Raw genomic sequence first — 17,789 nt, forward strand, 5'->3', positions numbered from 1 at the left:
TTGTAGCGGATTGAGGGCTGCCTGCCCTCTGCTGATGGTAGCGGACTCCTGCTTGTTTCTAGTGTAGGAGCCTGTGCTGAAAGGTCTCCTGTTCCTCCCTGAGGTGTAGACTTTTGCTCCCACACCTCCCCCAGCATCTTGGGATTGAGTTTGCTGACCATCTGCCAGCAGCTTAAGGTTTTTGTTACATATAAATGATTTCCTTGAACAACAACTGGGGCTTCATATCTGCCCCCCTGTAGCAGCATATCGCCTCCTACAGGCCTGGCACCATCAGGGAAGCTCTTTTCAGTCTCCTGTTTGCCCCAGTCTTTCTCTGCAGCACCAAATGGTAGGCTTGCCTTATTTAGCAAATAGAATTATAAGATTTTGTCTGTGAGAGAGCCTGGGAGTGCAAGTCCTCCTTGTCTGCTAGACTCTTGGCTGTTCCAGGCTGCCGTGGGAGCCCATGCTCGGTGCTTAAGACTGACATTTCAGCAGATTTCCTCTTCCCTTGTACTTTGCCAAGAATGGAATAGATGCTGCCTCTTATCTCTCCTTGGAGGGGCTTATAACTCGGTGGAATTCAGTTCACTTGGTTGCATTACAAGTCAGCGCTCTGACAGGTTCAAGAAAAATTATGATTTTCTTTTTAGGTTATCCAGCTTTGTCTCATTGTTAGGATAGGAGCTGACATTCTTTTGCTGCTTTTTTGCATTCTAAATGTAAGTGGAATTAGATGCAAAATGTATGAAAAGATAGGATTCTTGGTCTCAAGGACTTGGTAAGACAGGAATGTAGTTAAAATGAAGCACTACCTTTATATGAGAGCATATATCAGGTGGCAGCCAAGTGATAGGGAATAAAGTGAATGAAGCTGAGAAAGACAAGGTCCCTATGGAGTGGGAGAGTCAGTAATGGGTTCTTGGGTGTGTCTGGACCACTTCAAAGTCTTCCCTCCTGAACTAGACTAGTGTATCACCCACCTGCTCAGAAATATTATTTTGATGCTTCTAAAAAAGCTTATCTCCTTAGCCTAATAGTAATGCCCTTCATCAGCTGAATCGATCAGACCTCACCAAACATGTATCTTGTTAATTCTTCCAATCTCCTCCTCTGTCCTGGCAGAGATGTCCGTCTCAGTGCCTTTGGCCTCTTCATCCTGCCGTCTGCCTACCTGGGTCGTCAGCACTTTTCTGCATTCTGTAACTCCCACCTCCATTGAAAAAAAGGAGGTTGAAACTCGCCATCTTAAGTCTTCTGAGGCTAACTCTCGGACGTTTGTTTCTTCAGAATCTCTCGGGACTTACTTCTCTGCTGTAATCATAAGGAGAGCCCTTTCTGGGGAGGCAGAGCGCCCCTGGGGTCCTCACTGTCACTGACTGTCTCTTCTCGCCCAAGACATTTGCTTCCTTAAGCTTCTGGTTTCCTGATATGTAAAGCAGGGAAAATGTTCACCCAAATTTGTGGTAAAGTTGGTATTTAATGAATAAAAGTTTAGTATTTAAAACATCTAACACATTGAAGCACATCAGTCAGGGGTAAGCCACTTAACTGCGCTTCCATCAACACCTGTAAAATCACAGCACATGACATTAAAGTTCTTTCAAGTTATACTCCACCATGTGTGTCTTAGGAATTGCCATTGTAATTCTTTATAGTAGAGTTTCTTAAATTATTCTGTTCCATGCATGTAAGTTTAGGCTGCAAAATGCGTAAGCTCAGAGGTTTGCTGTAGACTTTGGGTTGCAAGGTAACCCTTCTGACCTCAGTTACTCCAACCCTGAAGTGGGGAGAGTAGCACAGAGGTACCTATTCTCAAAAAAACTCCTATGTGACAGGCATGTTAGTTTCAAGAAGCCTAACAAATTTATTTTCCCATTCATCTGCCCGCATCCTTATTTTTCCCCACCCCTGTCCCTGCTGTGAGTTCAGACCCCCCAGCATTTTGCCTTATTAGTAGTTGTCTGCCATCTAGTGACCAAAATGACAACTGCAAGAGTCACAGCTGCTGGGCACCAGCACGGAGTCTCATGGTCCTGCATCCACAGACTTTTGAGGAGGAGCATTCGCTGTGTGTCGTAGCTGATGCAGACTTCTCTCCTGACGTCTCTTCCGACGGTTCGCTGGGTGCTGCCGGGACCTGGGCCTTCTGCCTCTGTCACTGTGTGTCTGCTCACAGTGCCTCCTCCAGATGGAAGGGGTCGCAACCAGTCTTCATTCCGTTGTGTGTCTCCCTTCTGCAGTACAGTATCTTCTTTAAAAAATTCATTCCAGGCTGATAACCTTTCTTTTGCATTAATTTACTATTTTTTTCACATTCTTAGTAAGCATCGCTTGCTGTACAAGTGCTTTATTCCAAAATTATATAGATATTTACATATACTGTGTATGCACTTTATTGTATGTGTTTAGGGCCTGGTAGGAACCTGACTGAGAAATGTGGTGTCCAGCCCCCCATCTGACTTTCAGTTCTTTGTTTTGTTAATGTCAGACTCTGCTTGCGTCGTTTTCTTGGAGTGTCCTTCTGCAGCCAAAAAACGTGCCCTCTTTTCATGATCAGCTGAGGCACCCAGGAGATTTGCAGATGCTGTTAGTGACCTGCTGACTTGTACAGCGTCTGGGTTACCAGTGAGTGACCGTTATTAATGCCACAACTGCACCAGGTCTGGACAATTCTGAAACTTCTAAGCTTCCTTATTTTGTCCCAGAATATACTGTTATTTATAGTTTGTAATTACAGTTCTGTATTGTAAATATTATTAGTTTGTTGGCTGAACCCACTTGTTAGAAATACTAATTTGACATTAATCATGGCCAGTATTAATGATCATTTACCTAAGTTTTCATCCGTGATCAAAAAGTTTGAATTCAGTTATATTCATACGATGAATAATAAGTTTATATTTATAACTGCTTTATTTATTCAGTATTTTGTCATTTCCACCATGTAATTTTTAGAACTCTCAGGAGGAGGGAACATCTTCTCTTTTGTGTGACTCACAGCGTGGAAAACGCCAGCACACGTAACACCAGGTGCCTATTGGATATGTGTGGAATGAAGAGACAGCAAGAATTTTTTTAAGATTTCAAGGAATGCACAGTAGCAGCTTTCAGTAGGTTCCCAAGTATTTTTTGAAGGAAAAACAAACAAACAGTAAATGGCTTTTTGTTACCCTCCGTTGCAAAGGTCTGCTCGTCAGGGTCCAGCTCCTGCGCGCGTCCACCCACCGTCTCCCATGTCCCTCTCTTTGCCGGAGACCCCAGACTGGCCCACTTCTTTAATATATGTAACCTCCATAAATGTAAATCTTCCAGCCTTTCATCTTCTTGGTGTCTGTGTGCCACCTGGTGGTGAGAAGGGCAACTGCAGGACCACGGGCTTCCGAGCTGTGTCAGCCCCCGGGCACCAGCTGCCTCCCGGTGGGTCGCGGGGCTTCTGTTTGCTCTCGGGATCACCTGCTGAACTCAGGGCTCAGCACAAACCTCCCCCGGGGAAAGACTTCCCTCAGCCCCCTGAGGAGGTCGGGCTTCCCGCAGCGCTGTTTCCTGAGGGCGTTGCAGTCATGTGACCACTCGGTGTGGTTCAGGCTTGGTTTATAAGGAGGTGACCCCATGAGCACAAAGCCTGCTCCTGGTCGTCACTGTGCCCTAGCTTACAGCCCAGTGCCTGGCACGCACGGGGTATTTCTTGATCTTTGTTGAGTGGATCAGTGAATATAACGTTCGTTTGTGCCTTGTGGACACTTAAAATGTTTGTGTTAATCAGTATTTTCTTCTTTACATTATATATTTTATCAGTTCTTTAAATTCATTTAAGCGGTCAACAGAAACTACCTAGCTGTACGGAGGAGGCACAGAGCGCAGGTGCCCACTCCAAAGAACGATTCTGTTGGAGGGTAAGACTGTGAGGCCCCTACTTCACTTGGCTTGTTAGCCGATGCAGGAGCCGGTAAGACGAGAGGGACTGGTGCAGAAGACAGTCCAAAAGCCGACACCAGGACGGTCAGGACCAAGGCGGACATGCCGGCGGGTACCGGCACCGCTGTCGTTCGCTCCAGGACGGCCGCGTCCCGGCCGGACAGCGTGTCCTTGCATCTCCATGGAAGAGGTGTCTCTGCAGGGTCATAGTACCCGGACACCGTGGATGGCGCAGGCGTCTGTGACGTCAGATGACCCTGACAAGGGGTGCTGGACGATGCCCAGGGTTCTTTGGAAGGACACCAGCCGTGTTTGCCCATTTCAGTCTTCCACGGTTCTCCTGATAGGCCCCCATGTATGATCCTCAGAATCGCACAGGTCGTCCTCATCTCAGAGGCCAGGCCGTTCCCACCAGGCCAGGCCTGACTGTCGGCGTCGGAGCCGCAGGAGTGTCGGCCGGCCCGATAAGCCGCCTAGAGTCACGCAGTGTTGACCAGCTACGGCCACAGAGTTTACTTCTTTCTGGAAGTTCTTGTAAGAATTCTCACATTGGGCTTATTAAATTCTGTTATTTGCTATCCTGACTTTAGGAAACTAAGCCAAGTAAAGTTTTCCACCATATGTTTTACCTGAAATGTTTACACATGAGGGTGAATTTCGCTAGAGGTTTTACAGATTTGCTAAGGGTCCATCCAGGCCTGCTAGAAAGTCAGGCACCAGGCAGTGTTCCTGGAAGGACGTCGCAGGCACCGGCTCCATAACAGGGCCAAGCTTTGTCCCGTGACAGCGGCTTGTCCTGGCCCCAGGTCAGACAGGCCTGTGGTCGCACAGTTTGTCCCGTCTCTCCTGGAAAGGGAGTTAAAGGCCGCGAGAGACGCAGCCCCAGAATCAGGCGGCCTTGCGGAGTCCCCTGAGCAGCATCCAGAACCCCGCTGGCAAGACATCCGTGACCTTTGGCCTTTCTGTCCCGCATGGTTTTCCCGACATTGATGACGTGCCGCACACGTGTGGGGTGAGAGACACCGGCAGGGCGCCTGTCAGTGGGGAGAGAACGTCGCCGTGACCACAGCCGAGTGCTCGAGCCCCGTGGGCAGGTGCTGCGGGAGCACACGCGACGCGCAGGCTGGTTGACGGGTGGGAGGCACTTCCTGAGAGGGGGACTCGAGCCACGGCAGGAAGGGCGCTTGGAGAAAGGGACAGCCGGCGAGGGGAGTTCCAGGAGACACGTCAGCGTGGGGGGAGATGCAGGAGGCTCTGCGGGGCGTGCGAGAGGAGGGCGGTCGGGCGGGCCTGGAGCCGACCTCCGCGTGGCTGGGGCGGCCCGAGAGGCCAGCCTACGGAAGGGTGCGAGGTGTGCCCTGGGAGCCGTCAGGAGCCCGGGGAGGGTGTCCTTGAGGAGCAGCGCAGCCTCGTTCCGCGGCCGTCCGAGACTGCAGCATTCCCCAGGGCAGGGTGATTGACAGCCCGGGTACGGGGTCGCCCTTACTACAGATTTTCAAGCACAGACACAGTGGGAATAGGAAGGGGGGAGAAGTGTAAGAGAAGAGCTTCTCAGGCAGAGAAAGCAGCGTGTGCTGCAAACGTCCCGTGGTGAACAAATGAGGGCAAATATAAGGAATTGGAGAAAAGCCTTGTGGGTCAGAACAGAGTGACCAGGGATGCAGGCAGGCCCGGACTGCAGCACTAACGGGAGAGCAACAGAAAGGGCGGTTCTGGCCGAGGCCGCCTGGTGACAGCGGTGGAGGGGGGGGGACGGTGACCCCGTGTGGGGGCCAGCCAGTCATTCGCGTCGGCTCCCATAGTGGGTGCTGGCCAGCTGGGTGCAGGGAAAAGTAGGAAATCAAAGCAAAAAGGTAGGTCCTGACCATGACGGGTGGGAAATGCCAAGAAGTGTGACCTTTATGGGAAATTAATGCTCTTAATCAGTCGAGAGCATAATTACCAGATAGAGGTTTTTAAAAAGTGACTTACCAAGGCATATTCTGATACATGAATATTTAAGTTTTATAAAAATTTTATGATGATAATTTGAAGGATGGGGAGACATCATCTTAATTGTATTTTTTAATTCTAGGTATATTGTAAAATATTTGATGGTTGAAATGGTTGCATTTCACTTGGTAGAAACAGCGTATGTGCATTTTTATGAGAGTATTGTTTACTAAATAAGGTGTTGCTTAAGTGCATTTATTAATGCCAAGTTAGATTTGATTACTAGTGTCATTGTCCATTAAGAAACCCATTAAATGAACTTCGAACAGTATCCATTAAAGAAATAACAGACCAAGGGGTTTTGCCTGAGACTAAAAATCAGTGTGATAACCAAGGAATATAATATGCACACTGTAACTTTTTTCTATTTCTGTGACTTAACCATTAGCTATAATACCTTCATTTCCTAAAATCATGTTGGTCATATTTTTAAAATATCAGAACGTGAAAAACCTGAATTTCGTAATGAAAAGAGGCTGTTACCTCACTTTTTGGACACCCAGAAAATGTTACAGTCTAACTAATGCTTCCTGAAGATTCCAGTAGCAGAAAACTGTGTTACGATCTTGTTTCTTACGGCAGTAAGTCAAAGAAGCCTGCCTATTATTAGTATTCCGATCAGAAAGAAGAGTCTTTCTCTGTTTTCTCACAAAACTTTATGGAAAAAGCTAACACATCTCAAAATATAGAAAAGAGCAGAGCCCAGACAAGAGCAAACAGCGGGCACAGCCGCACGCGGAGGCCCCCGCGACGCCGGCGGGTGTTCCGGGCGTGGGTACATGTCGCATCGCCGACCAGGACTTCGAAGCAAGTACCTCCAGGGTTTTTCTTTCTGGAAGTCAATTCTTTTTCTTTCATTTTTTTCCACATTGTTGACTGTTTCTAGCCTTCTCTCTTGATCCATTTCTTAATCACTCTTTTTAAAAAGCATCTGTTCCCAAATACAGGCCGTATTGTAGCTGTCTGGGTGCCTGCTTCTGGGAGTCGTAGGTAATAATTTATGAGGAAAGTGTTTATTGGCCCTTAGGAAGTTTCCTGATGTTCACTTACCACTGTGTGATTTCTGTCCAGATCTGAAATAGAATAAATACTGTTTTGTCTAAATATGTACATTATGAGAAGTTCATTCTATTAAGTATGCACCTGTTTACTATCTTTGTAGATAAAGAAGATGTGCACTCCATCCCAAAAGTTAGTCAGTTGTATTGTTAAAAATGTATTTTTTTTACTTGTATTGTGTGTATTGGGATTATTTTTCCTAGCCATTTATATTTCAGTTTCTGTCTAGTTTAATGTGCAGGCTTCTAATACATGCCTGTGGTTAATGAATCCAGATAAAGATGTTCTGTTACGGGCTGAATATTCCCACCCAAACAGTAGGCCATTCGTCCTGCGGCCTGGGCTTTACTGCTGCCGACCACCCCCAGAGACTTGCAGTGACAAAGCTGTGCCCAGGCCTTGCTGCCCCCTGGTGTGTGTTCTGGGCATGGTGCAGTCCTTCCTGAAAGTGCTGTGCCTGGGTCCCAGGGCACCGCGACAGTAAAGGAGAGGTGATCTAGATTCATATAAACTCAGAAATTGATGATGCTTCCATTAAATAAGCTACCATTTTTCTCTATCTTAAATGTTGATGAAATTGTAATTTTTTTCTCTTTACTTTTGTTTTCTTATTTTGTGACCTTAACAAATTAAGTAATTTGACGTTATCAAGCAGTTGCCACATTCACCATTTGAATATTCTTACTTCATATATGGAGATTGCGGTTTCTAATGTTTGATACATATTCAATAAGTTAATTAGAAGCTTATTTATTTCAAATAGCCAAGTAATTTGTAAGCACATTTATTATGTAGGTGGTACAAAGCTTAACACCCACAGAGAGGAAAACATTGTATTAATCAGTTGTGTTTCTGATTGGTTCTAATTCTGTTGTGAAAATTCATCGTAAGATACATCATTTAACAACATCCTGATGTAGAAATTGACAAACATTAGCCTGGCTACAAAATGCAAAACTATACTGAGATGTGCCTGTGAAGCTCATATCATGGCTTAGGTGATTTAGATCACTGCAGGAAAAAAACCATAGCTTCATAAAAAAAAAGTTAGAGTTGACAAAAAGGTAACCGAGAATCTGTGGTCCCTGCACACAGGCACAGAGTAAGGAAGTGGCTGGCATCGGGCAGCATCAGGGAAGACAGGGCCCTGTGTCTCCGAGGTAAGGCGTGTGACCTCGGCCGACCACGGGGCCCTCTGCTGTTCCTCCAGATGTGCGGGAGTTTGTTAGCTCTGTTCCTGGTGTGTGTGTGCTTTGCGTAGTACCCAAACACAAATACTACATATTTATCATCTGCTTGTACTGCCTCTTAAATAGTCAGTAATGATTTTTAAAATAGCGCAAAGTCACAGCTCCCTCATAGTTTTGTTTGCTAGGGTTTTGTCCCAAATGCATAGCTGATCACCAGCTTCCAGGGAACTCAGTACACACCCAGGCAGGGGTGACTGGAGTGGAGTTCCCTACTCATTCCCTCCTTCCTGCCCCTCTCCAGCCATGGCCTGGGGTTGGGGGAGTACGGATCAGTTCCTATAGGTTCTAGAATTTGCTCTCTCTTTATGGCTGCAAAAAAAGAAAGTGATTTTGCAGATTGGGAGATGAAAATCGGAAGGCAGAAAGTGATTCCTCCCGCGAAGTTTCAGGATTCACGGGGTGGTTTGCAGCCACGAGCACCCAGCGCACCCAGCCTCTGGCCTCCCCGTGCGGCTCCCACTGAAAGGGACCACGGCTCTCAGAGAAAGGTGCAGATTTCAGGTCTGATGCAGAAACTGATTTGAAATGTGGCATCATGTTGTGCCCAAAGCAGGAAGCTTGCTAAGGACTTTTGAGGTCTTGTCTACATGTCACAGGAGCCAGTCTGAGAGGGCAACACTAATGGGACCATTTTTTAAAAAGCTTTAAAACTTTTACTGTGGAAAGAACGCTCAACATAATTCAAACATACAAAAGAAAAGAGAAGCCTACAAGAATTCCCAGTGCCTTTCCTACAGCTCAAAAACTATCAGCCTAGTGCCACTGTCACTTCAGTGCCAGCCCTGCCCATGGTCCCTGCCCACCACTGGATCATCTTGAGATACCCAGCAGTGCATTGTTTAATATGCAGATAGTCAAGATGTATCTCTAAAAGATAAGATCTGTTTAAAAATATAATCATGGTGTGATTCAAAGATGGGGCAGATGAACACCAAGAAGAAGAATTGTCATGGGCCACATCAAATATGTACAGATGATGCTAATGTGTAAAAACGTTTGTTCACCTTTAGAGATTTTAATCAGCTCATTACTCTGAATATGGTTAAATAAAAGGAAATAATCAAGGATTTATCCTGCCTTTTCTGTACACATATTTCAGGCTAGCCAAACAACTTAATAAGACAAAGTTCCTTGTAGAATGCCAATACATAAATACAGAATACTTTTGAAAAATATCATTTTGAATCCCTAGTGAAACAGTGGATTAGGCAGTGGGTATCATAGGGTGCCAGGACCATCAAGTGAGAGGCTAGTGAGAAATTTGTGATGGAAGTATCTTTAATAGAATATATTAAAGAATGATTGTTAATTTGTTAGATATAATAGTGGTATTTTCATTGTGTGGAAGAATCTTTATCTGTTAAAGATACATAGTGAAGTGTTCCCAGGCGAAATAATAGGCTGTCCATCATTTGCTTCAACCCTGTTCAGTGTGACGTCCAGATACATCAGCTAACCTGCCCCGAGAGCTTCTTAGAAATGCAGAAACTCAGACCCCATCCTCAGAACCACCAGAGAATCAGCAGCTACATTTTTACCAAGATCACAAAAGAGTTGTATGCATGTTAGGAATTGAGAAACATCGCTTTAAAATAGTGAGGAGGTGGGATAAAAGAAACAAGATTGGCAGATACTCATGAGTTTTGAAATGGGGGACAAGCCATGAAAATACGATTGATTGTAAGTCAGGTTTGCCTAGATGATCCACAGACTGGTGATTTGTACATGTGTACAAAATACTCAGTCCAGTGAAAAAAAAAAAAAAAAAAAATACTCAGTCCAGTGACTAATTTTTTATTCATTAGCTTGAGGTCTGAGTGTTGAAATAAACATTGTATGATTCCCTCCCCTTCTTCCTCCCCAGCTTGTTAAGTTATTTGGCAATATTACAAAACCCTGAATGCGTATTTCTTTTTAGGGTCCCTTATCAAATCAAACTGTTCTTTTAAAGTGTATGAAAGACTTATTGTAGCCCCGGATGCCAATTTGCTGTCGATCCCTCTCTCTAGGCACGCTTGAAAGGACCGCTGAAGAGCGTTGACCGTGCTCTGTGTGGTGAGGGTTGTGAGGACCCGGAGAGAGCAAGCAGGTGAGTAGGGGGCTTGGTGTCTGTTAGCGGGAGGCTTGATGGCAGGAGCTTTAGGTCATGAGAGCTAGTTCTAGGAATATGCACCCCTGAGACAGGAAAGCAAGATGGACCTGAACTGCCATGTTCCTGGAGAGCTGCGGTGCAGAAAGACGCTGTCACTGGCGCGGGAAGGGAAGCGGGCCCACCCAAGTCAGGCTCCTCCCGGCTGAAGAGGGGCACCTTGAATATCGGGAGCAGCGATGGTCATCAGTTGATAGAAACTGCTTTGGGGGAAGAGGGAGCACCTACATCTATGGTAGAATCGGAAGAAGTGTGTTAAGAGTTAATTTAAGATAGAATGAAGGCAGTAATAATAGTTATGTTTAACTTGTTAACTCTAAGATATATGGCAAAACGGACATTCTTTCTTTGCAGTAAGAATATCTTTGCCTATATAAAGGAATATGCATTCTTCTCTGAAATAAGTGAATAAATAAGTATAAGGAAAACCACATTAAAAATACTGAAAATGAACTTGAGCTACAGCAGATTTCTCAAGTGTTCAATCTAATATTTCTAAGGCTAGTGTCCCGAAACCCACATAATTAGACTATGTGAAAAGCCTTGCTTCTGCTCCCAGATTGATTAGGGACCATAAACTGTTCTTAATGCATGATTCAAAATTTTCAGTATTTGAATTGATATATGCGACATTATAAGGAATTCAGCCATGAACAAATTACCCGTTTTGTTGTTCATGGTCTTAAACTCCTCCATTAATGGAATGTGACTGGGGAGAGGCTGCGTACTCAGCATGTGCGTGTCCCCTTTTCTCCAGATTATCTTCTGAAGATGGCGAAGACGCTTCTACGTATTTTTATGAGAGTGATGATTCTGCTGAGATGCGAGTGAAAACTTGCTCAGGAGAGATGGACTTGCTGGGAGAGATCCTGGACACCCTGAGCACACACAGCTCAGACCAGGGGCAGCTGGCGGCGGCCAAGAGCTTGGATTTCTTTAGATCCATGGATGATATTGATTATAGACCTATGGTTAGTGGATTTTTCAATTTATAAGACCCTGCTATGATTACCCAGTATTATAATCTTAGTTGGTAGAAGCATTTATTTTATTTGTATGATGTGTCAAATATTCAAAAATATGATAAAATTTCATCTTTGAGGATTACTTCCAGTAATAAATTCCAGTATTTTTCCTTTCATTTATCCAAACCTGATGGTTATTGTCATTGATTGAGGTTCTTTGGTCAAGTAGTAATAGTCACAATCCAATTTTACCCTTGTCTTTTCTGGGAATTCTTTAAATGTGAAATGTTTCCACTTATTTTCTAAATTTCTTGGATCTTCAAAAAAAATTTTATAAATGCATTCAAGTAATTTTTCATTGTATTGCCCCAAAAATAAACAATGCTTTAAACAAGTTGAACTGAGTGCTTTAAATACTCAAGGTACAGGTCTGAGTGACATCAACCAGGTTCCGATTCTCAGTGGCTCCAGCACTTGACATTGATTATACGACCTAGTTTGTTTGTCTTTGGGTTTTTTGGGCAAATACTTTTATTTTTCAGCTTTACTGAAGTATAATTGACAAATAAAAATTGTATGTATTTATATATTTCCCTGTAATAGAGCCTTGGGAGGTGTTCAGAATTAACTGTCAGCGCTCTGTTTCCTCTGTGAGGAACTCCGTGTTCCCAATATAAAAGACGTTCATACTGATTTCCAAATGGGAAAAAAGGTTTTGCTAAAGTATTACTTTAATTTTATTAAAATTTTCTGAATGTGCTGTTTCTTCTTCCAGAATAAATCCAATGCTCCCAGTGAGAATAATCTGGCCCTGCCCTGCAGCAGTTCTGGGGACCCAGCAGAGCGGCTCCCCGGGCAGAACCGTGCCGCGCCCTGCGAGCGCCTCTCAGCGTCCCCCAGGGGGCACACCTCCCCCGGCGGGCTCACAGAGTCCCTGCTCATCCTGAAAGAGGAGAACAGCGGAAAACACCTCCGTGTGGGCAGTGCGAGCAGGCCTCCTGGGGTGGGAAAGCCAGCCGGTCCTCCTGGGGTGGGTACCCAGCCGGCCTCACTGGAAGTTTCCTGGACTGAACGAGGAGAAGCAGAGCAGAAGGGAGCCCTGGGACAGACTTCAGGAGACCCGCCTGCACCCAGCCACGGGCGACTCCCGCCTGCTTTTGTGCCTTGGGAGAGAGAAGGAGAAGAAGCTGCAGAGATGGCAGAAGATGGTGGCCTGCTTCACGAGGTAGCATCATTGTGCCACTTAACATCTGCCTTCCAGCAGGGCCTGAACGTGTCAGAGGGACCCACGAGTGGGCACAAAGCTTAAATCAACAATTGGGAGTCAGTCACTTGCATCCACGCTTCTGTGGAAACATTGTAGGATTCCACATAATCTGTACAGTAAACAATTATTTGTAGGAATGACAACTCTTACTACTGTCTAAAAATTATTTTTCATTTGGGAGATACATTACCTCTGCTTGTTTGTCTCGTGGGTGTGTATCATCCACTGGCATTAAATGTAAAGCTGACTCGCCTCCTGTGCTCCTAAGCCAGGCACTAGTTTGTTTATGTGTTGAGGTATATATCGAACATGTGATTTCCCAGTATTGGTGCTTAATGCCATTCATTTTATTCAAACTACGTACGCACGTCTAACCCTCGCACATTGCCGATGACTGCTCTGCTGACCTGGTTGAGCATGAACTGATCAAGATACTAACACTTACCAGAACTAACCGGAAACTGCTGAAATTGTTGACCCCCTAATTGCCTTAATCTTAAGCCTGTGTTAACCATACTTAAATAATTTATGGATTTACAAGTATATTTTGAAAGATAAGTGGGAAGGGCTCTGCAGAGCAATAATGCCTTTTTCTATTCATTGAATCAAGGGCAAAATTCATTTTTTCAGAGTCAAAACTCTCTTACGGACACTGCAGCCATGTTTTCCAAAAAGCATTCGGGCACAACTGCCCTTTCAGCCAGTGGGATGTGTGAGATGCTGCATCGCAGCGTGAAGTGAGTGACTGCTGTTACAAGTGACATGGCCTCGGTCGCCTTCACTGGCTGGGAATGCGCCCTCAGAACGTCATCTGTCCTGATAAAAAAGTTCCACTTTTGTTCCCAGCTAATTTTTATCAGAATGCTTCATCTCATCTTAATTTACCTTTTACAATAATTGACTTGATGTTTTACAAGTTTTAAATTCATGGCAAAGTTGTGAAGACAGGACAGGATTCCTGCATGTGCACACAGTTTCCTGCTCTCGGTACCACGTGTCAGCCTGGCACGTTCTCCACAGGTCAGTGAGCCGGGACGTATACGCCAGGTCTCCTCAGAGTTCCCTGGTTCTCCCCCCAGGGGCGTGTTCCGGCTCCAGGACCAGGATGATGCACTGCATTTGGATCTCAGGTCTTAGATCCTCGGGGCAGCGCCGCTTTCTCAGACTCCCCTGGGTCTGGTGGCCTTGACAGTCGTGAGGAGTGCTGGTCGCATGTGCTGCAAAGCAAACCTCCCCTGGAGTCTGTCTGGTACTTTCCTCGCAGTCACACTGGGACCATGGGTTCGGGGGAGGAAGGTGGCAGAAGCAGAATGCCATGGTCACGACATCGTACCGAGGGTCCGAGGTGCCCCCATGCCTGTTGAGCATCGGTGCTGAGTGTGGCCACCCTGCCGAGGCAGCGGTCAAGTTCCTCCAGCCGAAGTCCCTCTTCCGCCTCCCTCTGCGCTGTCGTCTGGGAGGAGGCCCCAGTGTGCAGCCCCACCTGAGGAGTCGGGGTTCACGCTTCCTCTCATTGAGGGCAGAGGACCTACATACATAATTTGGGATTCTCCCCGTAGAAGATTCATCTCTTCTCCCTCAAATATGGATTCATGACAGACTAGATCAACAGGTATAATCAGGAAAAAAAACAGTGATGTTGTGGTTAATTTATTATTAGTATGTTCAATGTATATACTTTATGCATTTCTAACCATGATTATGTTTTTAAAATGACCATTTTAGAAAAGGTGTTTAAGAAACTACTTAGGAACCCCATCAGGACTATACTCTAAAATATTCACTGAAAGAATTTAATTTTCAGCTTAAAAAACTTCTGAAAAGGGTTTTGTTAAAAACATTGCCTAAAAATATTTATTCAGTTCAGTCCTTAAATAATTTAAAGAAAAGACCAAGTTTTTCATTTTTTGACTACATTCCAAAATCTGAATGATTATGTCTTATTTGAGATGCTTATAAACAAAAGCAAACCTTGTTTTCCTTATCATAAGGTTGGACTCTTTATATTAAGGAAAAATGTGTTTAATCATTATTATTTTTAACACAAAAGTAAGACTCAAGGTTCCTGTCAAATTTTGCCTTTATATACTAATTACAAAATTCCATTCTACTTTATTGAAGTATCTATAATAAAAGGAGTCCATTTATCAGAAGAGCTGTTTTAAGTGAGACGGGAAAAAGGTCAGTGGTGTTAATCTGCTTGGCAAATATTCCTTGACAGTTTTTGAAAGGAATGTAATTGGGATGAGGTATTTTTTCCATCAGAATTCAGTGTAAACATTGAGACTATCATTTGTATAGTGAAAGCAAAATTTGGGTTTTCGTCTACTTAATAAACATGGTCTCAGAAGTGTCGGTCCTCTGACCACATCACCTCACATTTGACTACAGAGGACGGTGGTGTTTTGAGACTAGTTAGCATCACAAGGGACATTCACATCAAGGTATTTTAAACTGAATTTGTGCCTTATTTCAACATATAAAATCAGCTGTTATATTCCACATAAAAAACAAAAGCAAAAACAAAATTCTACAAGTTTTTTCTTAGAAAAAAATCCAAAAGACTAGTAGCAAGAATGAGCATTTCAAACCATTACAATTTTGAGTATTCAGTGTCTGCTCCTAGTCTTCCCCATATTATGGTGGAAGTAGGGAGAATGAAGTGAAATTAGGTGAGTTCTGAAATAAAAGTGTTATTTCCTTTCCTACTATGTTCATAATTTCTATTATAACTGATCAAATATTCGTAAACTCCCTGCTGTTTGGATTTTGTTTTTCAAAGAGGCAACACTTGTTCTTCCACAAAACCGAGGAAGCTGATGCGCCCTGTGGCCCTGACACGGGGCCCCTGGTGGGGCCGCAGCCCCCGAGCCTCAGCGCTCCGTCCGTGGTGCAGGGGTGGGGGAGTAGTGTGCGGACTTGAGAACTCTTGCTAAGTCAAAGTATGGGTTAAGTGATATATTTTGATGGTCACCTACTTTAGCATATTTTAGAAAGACACCAAAATATAGCATGATTATTTTCTAATTAAACTAATAACTCATCTATTTAGGAAATATTTATTTCCTCTTTGTACCAGGCATATGCAAGGTATAGTAACTGAGGATATAGGGAAATAAAATAATTGATGTGGCCTGCTTTGAAGGAACCAAATAAAAAGAAAAGGAATTGCAAACTGCTGTTAAAAATAGTAGTAGTAGTAGTAGTAGTAGTAACATATTTTGGTTATTAACCCAAGATTCTAACACCAAAAAAGAACTTATTCTAAAGCTGCTTAATCTAGAACATGCTCCAAGTCCAGAACCATAGTACCATTTCTAATTTCATTGACTTTTTTTCTCTTATCACACACAGTGTAATAATGCTGCTACCTAAGGTATCTACTTTTAAAAAACAGACTCAGAAACTCTCCGACAGTACGTGTCCTTGCTTGTCTGATGCCACCACTCCGTTCAGCCTTCCCCAGGCAGCGCAGGGCTCTCGGTCCTGGAGCGATGCCGCTTTTTTGCTCATTTGGGACTCACTGAGGGTGTGGGTGCGTGTTGCTGGGAATCTGGCTTTTACTGCCTTTATCCTGAAAGCAGCCTTCTCTGGAAACAGCCCCTTCTTCCTGCCTTGCTTGTGAATCAAAACTTTACGTATCAGTGTGGCTGGTGGGATTCTGTGCTGGTCCCCTAACAGGAGGATTCAAGAACGCTCGCCAATTAGTTTGTTAAATGACATGAAGAATTAGACTCCTGATCCAGAGGAGAAAACTGTGAATATTCTCACAATCAGTATTTCTTCTTTCTCTCCTAGGAAGTGTGGATTTTCAGGAAAAGATTATTTTCATGAATAAATTTTTGGTGAGAATTCCATTTGGTTTAGCATAAAAGACTCTGCTTCTGGGTAGATACTTGTAACTCAGAAGATAAATCTAAGAGTATAAAAATGAATACCCAAATCTAATTCCCAAAGCACTTCTTGGTATAGAAAATAGTTTTTACAAACTCTGTCAGTGCTGGCATCTGTCCTGTTTCGAGCCCAGTGTTTATTAGTGTCTGTTTCTTAGAGCTTATTTAAGAGCCAGCATTGTTTTGAGCAAACCAGTTAATATTTTAATTTGGTCAAGATAGGGAATTATGTGTCGTTAGAAAGAAGTGTATTTTATTTTCAAAATAATAGGAATTTGTGCAATATTTTTTCCTTGCATTATTTAGTTTATATAAATACACACATCTGCTTTTCTAGCAGATTCCTTAAGGTCATGTTTTTCAGTTTTTGTGTAAAACTGTGTAGCAATGTTCTGTGTGATTTTAGAAAAAAATATTCTTTATATTGTTGGCAAGAGAAATGTTTTTGTTTATTTAAAATGATTATGGAGATCGCATTATTGTATCAAAACTGCCTCAGCAACAATAAATATGCAATAAGAAAATTCTGAACCTTAGATAAGTATTGTTAATATTGTTACTTTAAAAATGTATATAATACAGAATGCTGATCCTACATGTACACATTAACAAATACTGAGCTCTGTACCACGCAGATCTACATGGCTTTTGTATGTTCGTGGCCACATGTGTGGATGGTAGTAATCCTTTGTGTTGAATACTTGGTAAGATTTACCAAGGGCATCGCCAATACTTTTTGACTGTAAAGTAAGTTAATTTTTGTATGATGTACAGTTTGTTTAACCTTAGAGCTTCTATAGATTTCTACTTATACTTGAATGAGGCAGAAAGCACTGTGGAAAATCTGTAGTTCTGGATGCAATAGCAAACATACCAAAAATAAAAATCAAACAGGTACCGGAGAACAGTGGTAACTGGATGCTTTATATCCAAAAACCTATGTTTTTCAACTGTACTTAAGTGAAGTAGTTTGAAATACACACCCTTTTATCTTAAAGGTCGCAAAGTGACAGGTGGTCACCTCTTTGATATGATGAACCTCCAAGGCTGTGTCTGTGTCTCAGTCCTCTGACGGGAGCCTTGTCAAGGTGCATGGACCGATCCACACTCTGGTTCATCGCGTGATGTTTAGGGAGGGACAGAATTAGGGTCTGAGCAACGCATGTGCCATCACCATCCCTCAGACAGTGTGACTTCCTGTGGTTATTTTGAAAACCATTTAATAATCGTATACCAGAAATGAGAGGTCTTGAATCTGTTATGATTTAGTATTTACAGCAATGCCTAAAATAACACGTATGAACTGCATGAAAT

At 43.6% G+C, this 17,789-nt stretch overlaps 1 protein-coding gene across 17 annotated transcripts in view; it reads left to right on the forward strand.

The window, feature by feature from the left end:
* Positions 1-17,789, forward strand: part of DENND1B (DENN domain containing 1B) — a 268,058-nt gene that overhangs the window by 243,755 nt on the left and 6,514 nt on the right. For 14 of the 17 annotated variants that reach the window (XM_037004680.2, XM_037004682.2, XM_073217221.1 and 11 more), the window contains 3 exons: positions 10,211-10,290; positions 11,108-11,321; positions 12,091-17,006. In XM_037004680.2, coding sequence (XP_036860575.2) covers positions 10,211-10,290; positions 11,108-11,321; positions 12,091-12,624 — 828 coding nt within the window. In that variant the 3' untranslated portion in view covers positions 12,625-17,006. Of the gene's footprint in view, positions 1-10,210; positions 10,291-11,107; positions 11,322-12,090; positions 17,007-17,789 lie in introns of those variants that run through there. The other 3 variants (XR_012123013.1, XR_012123012.1, XR_012123014.1) reach the window with 2 other exon arrangements.

Source organism: Manis javanica, chromosome 11, assembly GCF_040802235.1.
Source record: "Manis javanica isolate MJ-LG chromosome 11, MJ_LKY, whole genome shotgun sequence".
Lineage (NCBI taxonomy): Eukaryota > Metazoa > Chordata > Mammalia > Pholidota > Manidae > Manis > Manis javanica.